At 37.0% G+C, this 16,236-nt stretch overlaps 1 protein-coding gene across 2 annotated transcripts in view; it reads left to right on the top strand.

Moving 5' to 3' along the window:
• Positions 1-15,590, top strand: part of QRSL1 (glutaminyl-tRNA amidotransferase subunit QRSL1) — a 28,371-nt gene extending 12,781 nt beyond the window's left edge. For both annotated transcript variants that reach the window (XM_058566534.1, XM_058566533.1), the window contains exons 5-11: positions 660-836; positions 4,376-4,551; positions 4,636-4,748; positions 6,322-6,514; positions 7,053-7,170; positions 11,174-11,379; positions 13,732-15,590. In XM_058566534.1, the coding sequence (XP_058422517.1) occupies positions 660-836; positions 4,376-4,551; positions 4,636-4,748; positions 6,322-6,514; positions 7,053-7,170; positions 11,174-11,379; positions 13,732-13,952 (1,204 nt within the window). In that variant the 3' untranslated portion in view covers positions 13,953-15,590. The remainder of the gene's footprint in view (positions 1-659; positions 837-4,375; positions 4,552-4,635; positions 4,749-6,321; positions 6,515-7,052; positions 7,171-11,173; positions 11,380-13,731) is intronic.
• Positions 15,591-16,236: the final 646 nt, after the last annotated feature.

The following is a 16,236-nucleotide window of genomic DNA, read 5'->3' as shown; positions in this document are numbered from 1 at the left end:
AGGTGTGTTCCCCGCCTGTGGTCAGCCTGTTTCTGGAGAGAAATTCACAGAACAAAGTTTTTAATTTATCAAGCTATTGGGGAGTACATACGTAAGTGGAGGCCATAAATCAGGAGAGCATGTGAATTTTTTAGAGTACGTGCAGAGCAGCGAGTAGTCACACAGAGGAGGGGCTGGGGCCATTTAGTGTAACAAGATGGCCCGACTTATGCTCACTTACAGAAGTTATTTCAAAATTTTAAAATTAAGTTATTAGCATTCCACTTATGCTTGTCTTAAAACTTCTGATTAATAGAGGAATTACTTCAAAAGACTTCTTGTTAACTGTTTGAATGTTTGTGACACTCTTCAACTGGAAAACTGTAATTTACAAGGGAAAGCATATTAAGCTGAATTGGATGATCAATTGGGATAAAAAGTCTTCTTTTCTTAACAGACTAGTTTTTTCTGCTTCCTACCACAAATGCTCTTATTTCCCATCCTCCACCTCCTCAACCATCTAATTAATGAAAGCTACATCTGAGCAGGCTTCCTGCCTTTTCCAATTCAAGTTACAGTGGATTATACAGTGTCAGAAGCAAATAATATAATCAGGAGATGAAAATTTCACATAAAATGAAAGTTTCATTAAGGTGTCTTGCTTCACTGCTTCGTCTCAGATCTGGAAGCACAGATGGTGTATTTGGACCAGTTAAAAACCCCTGGAGTTACTCAAAACAATATAGAGAAAAGAAGAAGCAGAAGTCCCACGATGAGAATGAGGATTCAAATTGGCTTATAACTGGAGGAAGCTCGGGAGGGAGTGCGGCGGCCGTGTCAGCGTTCACATGCTTTGCGTAAGATGCTTTTTTCTATCTGTACTTTAAAACCCAACCCAATGCAAATAGTCATAAACCATACGCAAAATCCAACAATAGAGTAGTTCATCCCTTGGTATTTTTATTTCTTTTTTGTGAGCTATTCATGCTCAATGGTATATCAAAATTATATCTAATAAATACATTCAATTTTATGGTACACTTATATGTATTTTATACATTTAACTTTAAGATAACATTTAAACTCTTCCTCCATAGGAGGAACGGCATTTTATGGATCTTGCAGAATAAACCAGTTAGCATTAATGGACTTCATTGAATTCCATTTTTTAAATAATTCATTTGGGTGTCTGCTCACTGTACAAATATTTCGGGACTGACATACCATGGCTTTAGTTGAAGGCTGCTGAACTAAATTGTTAGCTATGGTTTATCCTTCAGCTAAATCCGATTTTTGCAAAAAAAAAAAGAAAGAAAAAAGAGGAAATGTTCCTAATATGTATCAATAGCATATTTAAAATAGTGTTTTCATAAATCCGCAACTAAAAATGTATATCAGTAAGTAAAATTTTTGAGTTTGTAGGGAGCTGATTTGTTCAACCGTCATCCTTTGTATTTATTTGGAAAGAATCCATCCATCATGCTTTATGTCTTAAGGCTCATCTGTAAAGCATTTCTTAACCACCCAAAGAAGAGTATGTAAATATTGCTGTTACTATATTTTATTGGTCTCAATTTAACTAAATTGAATGTGTTTCTTTAGTAGTATTGTATATATTTTATCTCTCCTTAATTATCCACTGCCACTAAGCTCTTTCACAGGCATTGCAACCATAAATTATTTATATTTTTTAGAGCTATGGAGATTTGGATTCTACAGGTTTTTTTTTTTTAGTTTCCCTGAAATCTTGTTAACAAGTAAAACCATTTCATTTTATCTCTGTGGAATGTTATAGCACTGCATTAATATTAATGAGAGTTCTGACAAGTTAGGACTGCAAGATTAGGTGCTTTTTTTCATCCTCATCACCCCACTTAGTGTTCATCTTTCTGAATGTGCTTTGAGAAGATGGCATTTTGACACATAATTCCTATGGAAATGTAGGCTTTGCTTTTACACAGCCATCAGTGAATCCTAATAAGAAAATGTATCCTTTTAGAAATTGTGAAGGCCACAATCTGATTTTGCAGCTCAAATGGACTTGGTAAGACAGGCAATATAATTTGCATTTCTGTAGAGCACAAGGACCGTGTGACTGGCGGGAGCCTTGTTCAGCCCAGAGCGTCCCTCTGGGTGGAGTCAGGAGAAGCACAGACCCCAAGTAGCTGCAGACTGAATGGGTCCCAGAGCACCAAGTGTTCTGCTTTGTTTTCCCCCTTTTGATTTGTTTCTTTTATAATAGTTTTAAAAACAGGAAGATTCTTGGAGTATTATGCAGCCACCAAAAAGAATGAGCTAGAGTGCTATGTAGTGACATGGAAAGATATCCAAGATACACTGTTAAGTGGAAAACAAGTTGCAGAACAGTATGTATAGTATGACCTTATTTCTGTTAAAATTAATAATTACATATGTATATGTGTTGGTTGCATGGAAATGTCTGGATGAATGTGTATCAAAATTGGTAACAGGATTATCGTGCAGGCAGAGAAATTTCACTTTGTATATTATATAGTTATATAATATTTTGATTTTTGCAGTAGGCATGTAGACTTTCCAAATCAGAAAAAACTTTTTTTCTGAAATAGGTTTAAAAGTTTTTTTTAATTTTTAATTTTGGTAATATATATATAATGTGAAATTTACCCTCTTAACCATTTTTACGTTTACAGTTCAGTAGCGTTAGGTGCATTCACATTGTTGTACAACCAATCTCCAGAACTTGTTTCATTTGTAAAACTGCATCTCTGTACCCATTAAACAACAGCTTCCCATTTGCCTGTCCTCCAAGCCCCTGGCAGCGTCGCTCCTACTTTCTGTCTCTATGAATCTGACTACTCTAGGTACCCCATATAAGTGAAATTGTGCAATATTTGTCCTTTTGTGACTGATGTATTTCACTTTGCATAATGTCCTCAAGGTTAGTTTTGTTTTTTTTTAATAAGAAAAACACAGGGGCTGGCCCCGTGGCATAGCGGTTAAGTGCACGCTCTCTGCTGCTGGCGGCCCGGGTTCGGATCCCAGGTGCGCATCGATGTACCGCTTGTCAGGCCATGCTGTGGTGGCGTCCCATATAAAGTGGAGGAACATGGGCACAGATGTTAGCCCAGGGCCAGTCTTCCTCAGCGAAAAGAGGAGGATTGTCATGGATGTTAGCTCAGGGCTGATCTTCCTCACACACACACACAAAAAATATATATATACTCTGTAGGTAACTGGGCAAAGAAATAAACAGATACTTCACAGTTGGGTAATGCAAATACAAATAAATGTGAAAAATTATTCAGCGATGCACATTAACAAAGGTTTTTGGTTATCAAATTAACCAAATTTTAAGAACTGCTAGCACTCTGTGATGATAATGAAACCTAAATCACAATCTGATTCACTGCAATTGGGAATATAAATTGGTGTAACCTTTCTGACAAGTAATTTGACAATATATATTAAGAACTTACAGTAGGGCAGAGCCTCTGGCCCATTACCTCTACCTCTTGGAAGCTAGCTTGAAAAATAATCAGACGTGGGCAAAGATTTATGTTTAAAGGTGTTTATTACAAAGTCATTTATTATGCAGTTATTATCCTAGTTGACAACAACATAAATGTTTAACTAAATTAAAGTACATTTCTATCCATGATTCTAAGTGGGCTAGCAGAAGGGCTGTTTCTGAGTTTCTGGGAGGGGTGTGTTTAGTTTGTAAAAGCATGCTGTAAAATTGTCATTAAAGGAAGCTATAAGATTTGTATGTATATTGATAGGAGAATGAACCTTAAAATATTGAGAATTGCCCATTTATATGATAGAATATTATGCATGTTTTAAATTTTCAGTAATTTTAACCACATAGGAAAAGGCTCATGATAAGCAAAAAAAAGAGATGGAAACTTATGATTATAGAATGACCCAAACTATGAAAGAAAAAATGTATTTAAAAAAAGACGACGTTGGGGCTGGCCATGTTGCCTAGTGGTTAAGTACAGCGCAATTTGCTTCAGCGGCTCAGGTTCAGTTTCCAGGCGTGGACCGACACCACTTGTTGGCAGCCGTGCTGTGGTGGTGACCCACATACGAAATAGAGGAAGACTGGCACAGATGTTAGCTCAAGCAAACAGAGGAAGATTGGCAACAGATGTTAGCTCAGGGCGAATCTTCCTCAGGAAAAAAAAAAGATGATGTTAATATGCCAAAATGTTAACAGTGTTTACCTCAGGGTAGTGGAATATTTTTTTAACTCTTTACACTTTTCTGTACTTTAAGGATTCTCTGAGACGGGCATGTTTTACTTTTGTATAATCAGGGGAAAATACAGTTTAAAAATATACATTTAAAAAGAGATTCCAAATACAATTAGAGATATGTCATTCTTCTAAAGAGAATTCTATTTAAATTCCAGGGCTTTAGGATCAGATACAGGAGGATCGACCAGAAATCCAGCTGCCCACTGTGGGCTTGTCGGTTTAAAACCAAGCTATGGCTTAGTTTCTCGTCATGGTCTCATTCCCTTGGTGAATTCGATGGATGTGCCAGGAATCTTAACCAGATGTGTGGATGATGCAGCAATTGTGTTGGGTATTTATATGATTACATGTCATTTCAAAACTTTGTAATTTCACTGTAAAACAATACGTCACTCATAAGTATTCTTCCTTACAGGTGTACTGGCTGGGCATGACCCCAAAGATTCTACCACAATACAAGATCCTGTTAAACCATTTATGCTTTCCAGTTTGACAGATGTGAGCAAACTATGTGTAGGAATTCCAAAGGTAACTCTTTCCTTTCATTACTTTACAGAAATACCATCAAGTCAAATACAGAGCACAGAATTGGGAAGCAAACTGGTTGGGTTTGAATCCCAGCTCTGCCACTTCTATTAGCTGTGTGACCTGAGCGTGTGACTTAATCTCTCTAAGCTCAATTTCCTCATTGGTAAAATGGAGATAATAACAGTATTGATCTCAGAGAGTGGTGAGGTTTAAATTAGATAACCATGTTAAGCTGGGGACTGTAAACTGTTTCTGTAAAGGGCTGGTTAGTAAATATTTTGGGCTTTATGGTCTTTATTGTAACTACAGTGATGCACCACATAAGGACATTTCAGTCAATGACGGACTGCATATACGACGGTAGTCCCATAAGATTAGTACCATATAGCCTAGGTGTGTAGCAGGCTATACCTTCTAGGTTTGTGTAAGTACACTCTATGATGTTCGCACAACAACGAAATCGCCTAACAATGCATTTCTCAGAAGATATCCCTGTTGTTAAGCAACACATGCCTGTACTTAACTCTGCCACTGTAGTGTGAAAGCAGCTATAGACCATATGTAAACAAAAGAGTACAGCTGTGTACTAATAAAACTTTATTTTCAAAAATAGCTGGCAAGTCTCATCTGACTGATGGGTCATAGTTTGCTAATCCCTGATGTAAAGGATGTAGCACAGAGCCGTACTTTGCATAGTAAAGGCTCAATAAATGATATCGTCTTTACTATCATTATTAATATTACTACTTCAATGATTACAGTAGCAAATGAGTAATTCATACATGGAAGTAAATATGTTAAGTTACCGACCTTTAAAAAACTTTTTAAATTTTAAGCTTAGCAATAATGTTTTGGATAATTTTTTGTTGTGGGAGACTGCCCTATGCATTGTAAGATGTTTAGCAGTATCACTGGCCTCTTCTCCTAGAGGTAGCACCCCTGCCATCACCACAGCCTCAAACCAAAAATGTGTGCAGGCATTTTCAGATGTCCCCTGGTTGAGAGGAAGAGAGTAAAATTGCCCCCAGTTGAGACCACTGCTGTAGAGAAATACTACTTTCTTTCAAATCTTCCATTAAGGTAATAGCTGTACCTTCTTTTAAGGTTTTAGAAGTTTACAGGTTTTAGAAACAGACCTACTTTAGAATCCTAGATCCTAGATCCTCTACTTACCTGCTATGTAATATTGGGAAAGTTACTTGACTTCTCTAGTCTTGATATTTTTCGTTAATAAAATGAAGGTTGATAATATCTACATCATGGGATTGTTAAAAGCATTAAATGCCAGAACCTTTGAAAAGCATTTAGCAGAGTGCCTGACATGTAATGAACATTTAACAAATAAGTTACTCCAACCAGATCTCCAATCTTTAATAATGTTATATCCAGCTCATAATATCTAGTACTGTGCATGTCATGCCATCAACACTCTTCAAGTAGTTCAGTCTTTCCAGCTACCTACAGCAATTTAACCAAATTTTCTAATGTATTGCCACAGGTCCTGATGTACAAATTTTTATAAAACTGTCCATACAGATGTTCTAATTTCTGTATCTTGACTTTTTCCAATAAGGAATATCTTACACCAGAATTGTCAAGTGAAATACGGTCTCTTTGGTCCAAAGCTGCTAACCTCTTTGAGTCTGAGGGGGCCAAAGTAATTGAAGTGTCCCTGCCCCACACCAGCTATTCGATTGTCTGCTACCATGTCTTGTGTACATCAGAAGTGGCATCAAACATGGCAAGATTTGATGGGCTAGAATACGGTAAGATGGCTGTGTTTTGGACTTTTAAGGTAGTCGTCTCCAACATTTGAAAGGTTCACTTATTGGTGAACCCTTAGCAGAAAACATTATTACCTGAGATAATGTTAACAATTTAGAGAAGTAAATCAATGAATAATTTTACCTTTGTCACTTTAGCACTATGCTTACAGTATTCATCATAAATATCTCTGTGTGTTCGGTTCACCTCTCTGGACTGTGTCTGTCTTGAAGGGACAGTATCTTATCTTTGTATTCTTAGTCCATCTAATGTAGTGCCTGGCACATGGTAGGAGCTCAGTAAACATTTAAGTGAATGAGTGAGTGAATGAATGAGTGAACAAATGAAGTTTCCCTTTTGGTTATTTTCTTCTGTCTCCTTGATTCCTGACTGGTCAGTCACAAGGCAGACAAAGAAAAGGAACCATTAAGGGCAATCTCCTGAAATTTTAGTATTGGTCACAGATGTGAATCTAGGCCTGCTTTTCAGCCCAAACTTTACTTCCTTTTCAAGAAATGTTTATCTCTTTTTTGTTTTCAGGTCACAGATGTGACATTGATGTGTCTACTGAAGCCATGTATGCTGCAACCAGACGAGAAGGGTTTAATGATGTGGTGAGAGGAAGAATTCTCTCAGGAAATTTTTTCTTATTAAAAGAGTAAGATAACTAGTTTAGGAATTTTCCCCATTCTTGAAAACTCAAGAGTAAAGTAGTGCATGTCTATCAGGGCTTATAAGTTGAGATATTTGCTAAAGAAGCAAAATCCTTATGATATGAATTAGAAATCATAATTAAGGGCCTGTTTATGGTACTTTTGCTTCCTGGTTATTCAAAAACAAAAAAAACATAGACACTCTAGCTAATAGATTTGTGCAAACTAAGTAGGAAGCCTTGACGGATTTTAGCCTCGTTACAAGTCCCCTATTATTGCCACGTTGCCTTATTGCTATTAGAGCCTTAAGCAGGAAGTTACATTGGTGTCTCTTGAAAAATTTAGTGAATCAACTGAGTTTTCCCTTGTATTATGTATCTGTTTGCTCCGAGAAAGAATTCTAAATTACGGTGACTCCTACTTAGATTGTCTTAAATATAAATTTATTCACCATCTTATGAATGGGATTCATCTTCCATACCACCAAGTCTGTCTAAGAGGACATGAGAAGTGTGAGAAAGCAAGAGTAGTTGTTGTAATGAATAGCTTCCTGGAGTTTTTCTACATTTCCTCAAGGAGAGAAAGCATTTTATTCATTTATGCATCCCCTCGGAGCCGATAGTTAGGATTACTTTTTCCAAAAATATTATTTGAACAGCCACTATGAAAAATACTGTGGAGGTTCCTCATAAAAGTAAAAATAGAACTACCATATGATTCAGCAATCCCACTTCTGGGTATAGTCGTGCGTTGCTTAATAATGGAGAAATGTGTCATTAGGTGATTTCATTGTTGTGCGAACATCATAGAGTGTACTTACAGAAACCTGGATGATATAGCCTACTACACACCTAGGCTGTATAGTACTAATATTATGGAACCACCATCGGATATGCCATCATTGCCCAAAACATCATTATGCAACACATGACTGTATAAATCCAAAGGAAATGAAATCACTATCTTGAAGCATTATTCACAATAACCAAGACATGAAAACAACCTAAGTGTCCACTGACAGATGAAAGAATAAAGAAAATATGGTGTGTGTGTGTGTGTATATATATATATGTATATGATGGACCAGCCATAAAAAAGAAGGAAATCTTGCCATTTGTGACAATATGGATGGACCTTGAGGGCATTAGCCTAAGTGAAATAAGTTAAGAGAAAGACAAATACTGTATGACCTCACTTATATGTGGAATCTAAAAAACAAAACCAAACTCATAGGAACAGCGTAGAATGGTAGTTGCCATTCATAATATATACATATTATGTCTTTTTTTCCCTCTTTAAGGTTTTCTCTTTATCGTTGGTTTTCAGCGATTTGACTATGATGTGCCTTCGTGTGGTTTTCTGCATATTTCTTCTGTTTAGGGATCTGTTAAGCTTCTTAGATCTGTGGGTTTATAGTTTTAATCAAATTTGGAAAAATTTTGGACATTATGTCGTCAAATATTTTTTCTGACCTCCCCCTTCCTTCTAGCACTCTATTTACGTGTGTGTTAATCTGCTTGGTGTTGTCCCACAGCTCACTGATGCTCCTTTTTTTGTTGTTGTTGTCTTTCTGTGCTTGATTTTGGATAGTTTCCATTAGTGTCTTCAGAATTGTTGATCTTTTCTTCTGCTGTGTCGATCTGCTGTCAGTCCCATCCTGTGTAATTTTTATTTCATATATTGCATTTTTCATCTCTAGAAGTTCCAAGTAGGTTTTCTTATCTCTTCGATTTCTTCACAATTTTATGTTTTCTTCTACCTTATTGAACATATGGAACATAGTAGCTGTTTTAATGTTCTTGTCTGCTAATTCCAACATTTCTGTCATTTCTGGATCTGGTTATATCGATTGCTTTTTCCCCCAGTTATGGGTTATATTTTCTGCTTCTTCGCTTGCCTGAACGTTGTGAATTTTACATTGTCATTTGCTAGATTTTTATGTTTCTTTTTTTTTTTATTTTTGTTTTTGTTTTTTTTTGTTTTGTTTTTTTTGGTGAGGAGATCAGCCCTGAGCTAACATCCGCTAATCCTCCTCTTTTTTTTTTTTTGCTGAGGAAGACAGCCCTGGGCTAGCATCGGTGCCTATCTTCCTCCACTTTATATGGGATGCCGCCACAGCATGGCTTACCAAGCAGTGCGTCGGTGCGCGCCCGGGATCCGAACCAGCGAACCCCGGGCCGCCGCAGCAGAGTGCGCGCACTTAACCGCTTGCACCACCGGGCCGGCCCCTGTTATGTTTCTTTAAACAGTGTTGGACTTTGTTCTGGGATACAGTTAAGTTACTTAGAATCTGTTAGATCCTTTCAAGGATTCCTTTTAAGCTTTGTGAGGATGAGTCCAAACTAGCCTTTGGTCTGGGCTAACTTAACTCTACTTTAGGGTATTTAGGCAATACCTTTGAACATTTGCCAGATGCTCCATGTATTACGAGGTCTTTCCACTTTGGCTGTTAGGAACATAAACCGTTCCTAGCCCTGTATGAGCTCTAGGAATTGTTCGACGTACTGTTTTTTGGTGATTTTTTTCCCCAGCCTGGGAGTTTCTTCTCATACATGCACTGATCAGTACTCAGCCAAGACTCGAGGGATCATTCTGCAGATCTCTTGAGCTCTCTCTGTGTGCTGCTTTCTCCTACCCAGTAGTATGCTCTGCAAATTCTAGCCCTCTTTGCCTCTCTGAACTTCCAATCTCTGTCTCTTTAACTTACTGAGAACACCCCAAACTCTTCCAGGCGGAGGCCTGAAAGCTGCCTCCAGGCATTCTGCTGAGGAAGTTAAAGGGTTTACTTGTTTGCTTCCCTTCTCTCAGAACTCCCTGAATGCCTGGTATCTAATGTCTGAAAATGATTGTTTGCTTTTGTCTAGTTTTCTGGTTGTTTAAGATGACCGGGTAAATCCCAACCCTATTACTCCATCGTTGATGGAAGCAGTAGTTCTACTTTTGAACCATATTTAAAGTAGGAAGAAATTTAGTAGAAAACAGAAGTATTTGTTCTTTTATAAAATTCAGATTTTAGAAGTGCTGTTAAATACATTATTTAAGCCATTCACTGTCATTGTTGTGTAAATTATGGGTGATGCCTGCATTCATCTCTATAGACCCTGTGGTCAAATGATAGTAAGGACAGCTGATATTTCTATGGCGCTCTTAGGGTAAAAAAGATTTCCCATTTTTATCTCATTGTATTTGGTCCTCATAAGACTGGAGTTGTTATATCCATTTTTACAGGTGAGAAAACTTAAGTTTAGTACTGCTAGTGCTTTTGCCAGCCTTCCTTAACAGCTTCAGGAAGCTGTAAAGAGTGTTTTCTTTTTCCGTTTCTTTGCATCATTGACTTATTATGGTCACTCCTTTGTCTGGCTAATTCCTTATTCTTTTCAGTAAAGTAAGCATTACTTCTTGAATTTCGCATTTCCATTCCTGGGCTATGCCGATGCATAAAATACAAAATTGCAAACACTGTGTACTTTCCCCAGTTTCTGTTTCCAGAGCCTGTTTCCTAGTATCTAATTCCGATGGCATGTCAGAATTATGCAAAACCTCAGAGTCCTTATAATAATTAGTTATCATTATATTATAGTTGAAATAAGACATTATAATAGAAAAAGGATTGGAATGAATCTCTAGAGACCTAAGTTCTAGTCCTTCCTCTACTACTGCCGATCTTTATAGCCACTGGAAAGTCATTTAATTGCTATGCACTTGATTTTTCTCACCTGAAAATGAATGTTCTGGTTTAATGATCTCCCTGGAAGTGTTAGTATTTTGTGATTATATGTACAGAATTGCATCTAGTAGTGAATTCTGATTGATTACATTCCAGATACACAAACTTTTAGAATAACAGCACAGTGGAATAAAATTCATTTTTATGTGTTGTTAGGAATCTTATTGGTGCCTGCTCATAAAGGTGAAGAATCTAGTGATCCTGTGACAGTCCTTATATATGAGAATTGATTCAAAGAAATAACAAAAAGCCCTTAAAATATCAACTATTTTTTTCCACAGAAACTATGAGAATTATTTCGTCAAAGCACAGAAAGTGAGACGACTGATTGCTAATGATTTTGTGAATGTGTTTAACTCTGGAGTGGATGTCTTGCTAACTCCTACCACCTTGAGTGAGGCAGTACCCTACACGGAGTTCATCAAAGAAGACAACAGGACACGAAGTGCCCAGGATGACATTTTTACACAGGCGGTAAATATGGCAGGTGAGGATCCCTCAAGAACGTTCTGGTTTTCTTCAGTTTTTTAGGCAGGCACCTGGTCTTCAATTTAGGTTCTAGCTGGATTGTTCCCTAAAGGCAACAGCTTGTCCTTCTGGAATGCTTAGGAATGTGTATGTGTGTGTGGTGTGCGTGTGCATAGGTACGTACGTACATGCACTCACCACACACACACACCTATTCAGAATCAATCCACTTAATAGCATATTTTTTAACTTTTATTTTGAAAATTTTCAAACCTACAGAAAAGTTGAAAAAGTAGTATAGTGAATACCCATATGCCCTGCACCTGGATTCACCCTTGTTTATATTTTGCCTCTTTTGCTTTCTCCTTCTTCTCTTTCTCTCTCTCTTTCTCTACACACACACGTGTGCACACACACATTTTGTTTCTAGCTAAATCATTTGAAAGAAAGTTTCAACATCAAGACATTTCACCCCTAAATACTTTAGCATGAATCTTCTAAGAATGAAGACATTTTCCTACATAACTACAATTCCATTATCACACCTAAGAAAATAACATAAATACAATAATATTCCAAATATTGTCCATATTTAAATTTTCCTAATTGTACCAAAAATGTCTTTTATAAGTTGTTTTTTCCCTTGATATATTACATCTGTTTATGATGTCTTTTCAAAATCTAGAACAGTCCCCCAGTTCTCTCTGATTTTTTTTAAAACTACATCAGACTCTTATAATTTTTGTTTCAATCATCAAACATCATGTAGAAGACTCAAGAGGAGAAGGAAAATCTATTGTATTTACCAATACTTTTGCTCATGTTCATTTCTCCCCGATGTATCAAGATTCTTTGTTTCATCATATCCTTTCTGTTTAGAGAAATTCCTTTAGCCATTCTTTTAGGGTAGGTCTGCTGGCAACCAATTCTCTTAGCTTTCTTTCTGAGAATGTCTCGATTTTCCTTTCATTTTTAAAGGTTATTTTTGCTGGATACAGGATTCTGGGTTGACAGTTCTTTTCTTTAGGACATGAAAAATATTGAGATACTTTCTTCTGGCCTGCATAGTTTCTGATAAGAAATCCCCCACCTTTTTAAATTTTTGTTTGAAATGACATTGACTTATTTGAAGAGTCTAGTCCACTTGTCCTAGAGGATGTCCCATCTGTAATCTGGACTTGTCAGATTGCTTCCTCGTGATTGGGTTGAGTTAAACATTTTTGGCAGAAATACTACATACTCTTCACATCGTACTCTTCACATCAGGAAATAGTTAATGTCAGTTTGTCCCACTTTTGGAAACTAAGTTGATTCCCTTGGTTAAGGAAGTAACTGCCAGATGTGTTCCTTGTAAAGGTACATTTTTCCTTTTATCAATTAAGAGCAATTGGCGAGGTAATGCTTTGCGACCATGTGAATATCCTGTTCCCCAATAATCTTGAACCCAGTTTTAGCATCTATTGATGATCCTTGCCTGAATTATTTCCTAGAGAATTACAAAATGCTGACTTTTCTAATTCTGTCATTTCTTCTACATGTATAAGCTAGCAGTCTTTTCTAAAGAACAGCTTTCTTTAAAAAAAAAAAAAAAAATCAGTGTATTATAAGCAATTACTGTCATTGTTATTTTTGATGCTCAAAGTGTTCCAAATTTAGCCAGCAGGAGCCCCTTTAAGTTGCATGTATGCTTTAGACCTGTCCCCATTAATTTTTGAAAATTTCCTTCTTTTATGGCATAACAAGATATCCCAGGATCTTGTACTTTCTCTGCCCCAAACCTAGAATTAAAACTACCCTGATCTACTGTTTCTCAACTAACAAATTGGCAAAAATTCAAAAGGTCAACAACACACCCCTATTGGCAAGGCTCTAGGAATAAAGCACTCATTTTGCTGATGGGAGTTCAAAACGGTACAACTTTTTTGGAGGGGAATTTGGCAATATTTAATTACATATGCATTTATCCTTTGATGAAGCAATCCCTCTTCATCTGAGCAACTTTCAAGAGTACCAGAACACATGTGCACAAGGTGGTTCACTGGGGCATGGTATGAACTAGCTAAATACTGAAAACAACCTAAATGCCCAACCATAGAAGAATGATTGAATAAATTATGGTAAAATCACATAAAGGAATACTATGCAGCTATAAAAAAAGGAAGGAAGAAGGTCTCTGTGAACTGATATACAGTGATTTCCAAGATATATTGTGAAGTGAACAAAGGAAGGTACAAAAGCATGTATATCATATAATTTTTCTTATTTTATAAACTTTATCCAGTCTTTTACCTATTAGCACTGGAAAGTGAAAGAGGTCTCTGCTTCTTAGGATGGAGAATTAATCAACTAATAGCTTCTTTCTTTTCCTCAGGATTGCCAGCAGTGAGTGTCCCTACGGCCCTCTCTCACCAAGGGTTGCCAATAGGACTGCAGTTTATTGGACGTGCATTTTGTGACCAGCAGCTTCTTACAGTTGCCAAATGGTTTGAAAAACAAGTACAGTTTCCTGTAATTCAAATTCAAGAACTAATGGACAATTGTTCATCAGTCTTTGAAAATGAAAAGTTAGCTTCTGTTTCTCTAAAACAGTAGTGATAAATATATGACGCAAATTAAAATGACTTTTAAAGATTTTATATTCTAGAGAAGTCAACTGATCTTGCTAAATTCTTATAATTTGGTTCATTGTCAACACAGTTGTTCCTTGGAATCACTTTTTAAGATTCTTGTGATATAGTTAATTTATTATAAATAATCTGTCAGCATTCATTAAGCATCCACGAAGTGCAAAGTACAGGATTTCTACTATAACACAAGATACATGTTGCTGAAAAACGATGAATTCTGCAAAAATATTCATTAAAAAGAACAGAGCTTACAGTACAAATAAGCTTAAGGATAAACCTCTCAACTTGTATACATCTTTGTAACCAAAGCACTAACAGAAACGGTAATTGGTACCTCCAGAGGTAACCTGGACAGCCGGGCAGACAGGCAACTCAACATGTGGTGGGGGCTGCCTCAGGGGATGTTAAAAATGCACAAAAACAACCAAATGGGAATATTTGCCTCTGAGTTCTGAGCAAAGCAGGTGAAAGCGGAGCTCTGAGCATAGTAGGAAGTGCCACCTGCCGGGGCCCGGAGTCATGCAAGACCGGGGTATGCCTCTCTGGGGAGGACCCCAGGTGCAGGCACTCCTTTTATTTCCCTAAAAATAAAGCTGCAGTGACAGAGAACTTTTATTTCCTTTCCTGGTAAAGATTAAATTTTACTTCTGCTATTCCAGAGCCCCATGCCAAGAAAACAAAATAACTCCATGTTACACTGAGTTCATTCTTCTATTTACCGATCACAAATGTTTCTAGGACATTGATGTCCTAGAAACATTTGTTGTAACCTAACAGACCGTGTTGGACTTGAAACTTAGTGGGAAGTGGAGCATGGTTTTAGAAAGTTTTAAGATACACAAGTAATATCCAGTATGAAAAACTTGTAGCTACTTTGTTGAGGATGCCAAAGGGAGGAGGCCCATGGCCTTACCCGAGATTCTGTTCCTTAGGGTTTCCTTTTCCTCTTGACTTGATTGACACGTGCTCTCTATTTGGGCCTCTTGAACCCAAAAATACATTAATAGGAATCTGTACTCAAAATTTGAAAAAATCTAATGAAAATCAAATATTTACCCACTATAAAGTTTCGTCATTGGATTTCTTTGTCTTTGCCAGAAAACCATTGTCATCTCATGTTGATCAGGCGTTCTAATTTGGTACTTATATGATGTTGGTAAGTATACGTAGGAAGCTGAATTATTATTTAATAAGTTCACTTTGTTTACTAATAAAAATTTTTTTTCTAAATATGAAGTATGTGAGGGAAAAATATAAGAGGTAGAACCTTCTGCAGAACCCCTGGAATGTTGCATGGTAGGAATTTAACCTGCCCGTTACTTTTCATTAATAGTTTTCTCTCCTCCCTGAGATCCTCTTCTCCCAGATACTCAATCTGGTAAACTTTACATGAAAGCTTTCTGTGCCAGGCCCACTAGTATTATAAATTTTGACTCTGAATCCCTGAAAAAGGAAGAAATTCATGAGAGAATTGTGTTACTTTATAACAGAAAACCATCTTAGTTGAAGGAGCTAGTATGACGTAAAAAGCAAGCAAATAAATCTTTGCCACAGTCTTTTTTTTATGTGTATAGAATTTGAAATAAAAATTTTTCAAAGAATATTTATGTAATTTCTCTTATTCCTGTATCTCTGCTTAAGCTGCACTAATGATTTGAATCTGGAAATAAGAAAGTGAAACATTTACCATTCTCACATAATACTCAAGTAGCATGAAATGAGACCTAATTTGTTTTTCTGTCTCCTGCATCTTTACCCTAAATATCGTAGATCTCATTTTGCCAAATTACTGTCTGGGAATTTAAATGGGAAATGGTTTCTGTGTCTCAGCTAATTAAACCCTGAAATTTTTAGCAGCAGAGCTGCTACAGCACAGCACCTCTAAAAGGCGAAGGTGGCTACAGCTGTAAGATGAGTTCCTCGCTAAGACGCAGCAAAACAAAGCAAAAGTTAGAGTCAACAACAAAAGCATTGCTAGAGTGAAAAAATGTGATGAAGTCACAAGACTTGGCACCCTGACACCACACAGAGCCAAGGGAGCAAGTGGGAAAATCAGTGTTCCATGTTGGCCCACACTTAGCGTTACCAAGAATATCACTTGAAACCAGGGAAGCAGAATGTTCTCTTTGGCTATTTGACACCAGGTTGTCAGGAACGCAGAGGACCTTGGGCCATCTAGAAAAGACAGCATGGTACAGAAGAAGAGCCTCTAAAAATGACAGAGAATGGTGACTCCTATTAAGAAATTA

This window comes from Diceros bicornis, chromosome 23 (assembly GCF_020826845.1).
Source record: "Diceros bicornis minor isolate mBicDic1 chromosome 23, mDicBic1.mat.cur, whole genome shotgun sequence".
Lineage (NCBI taxonomy): Eukaryota > Metazoa > Chordata > Mammalia > Perissodactyla > Rhinocerotidae > Diceros > Diceros bicornis.
Note: the sequence above shows the minus strand (reverse complement) of the source record. Positions and strands in the feature narration are given on the sequence as shown.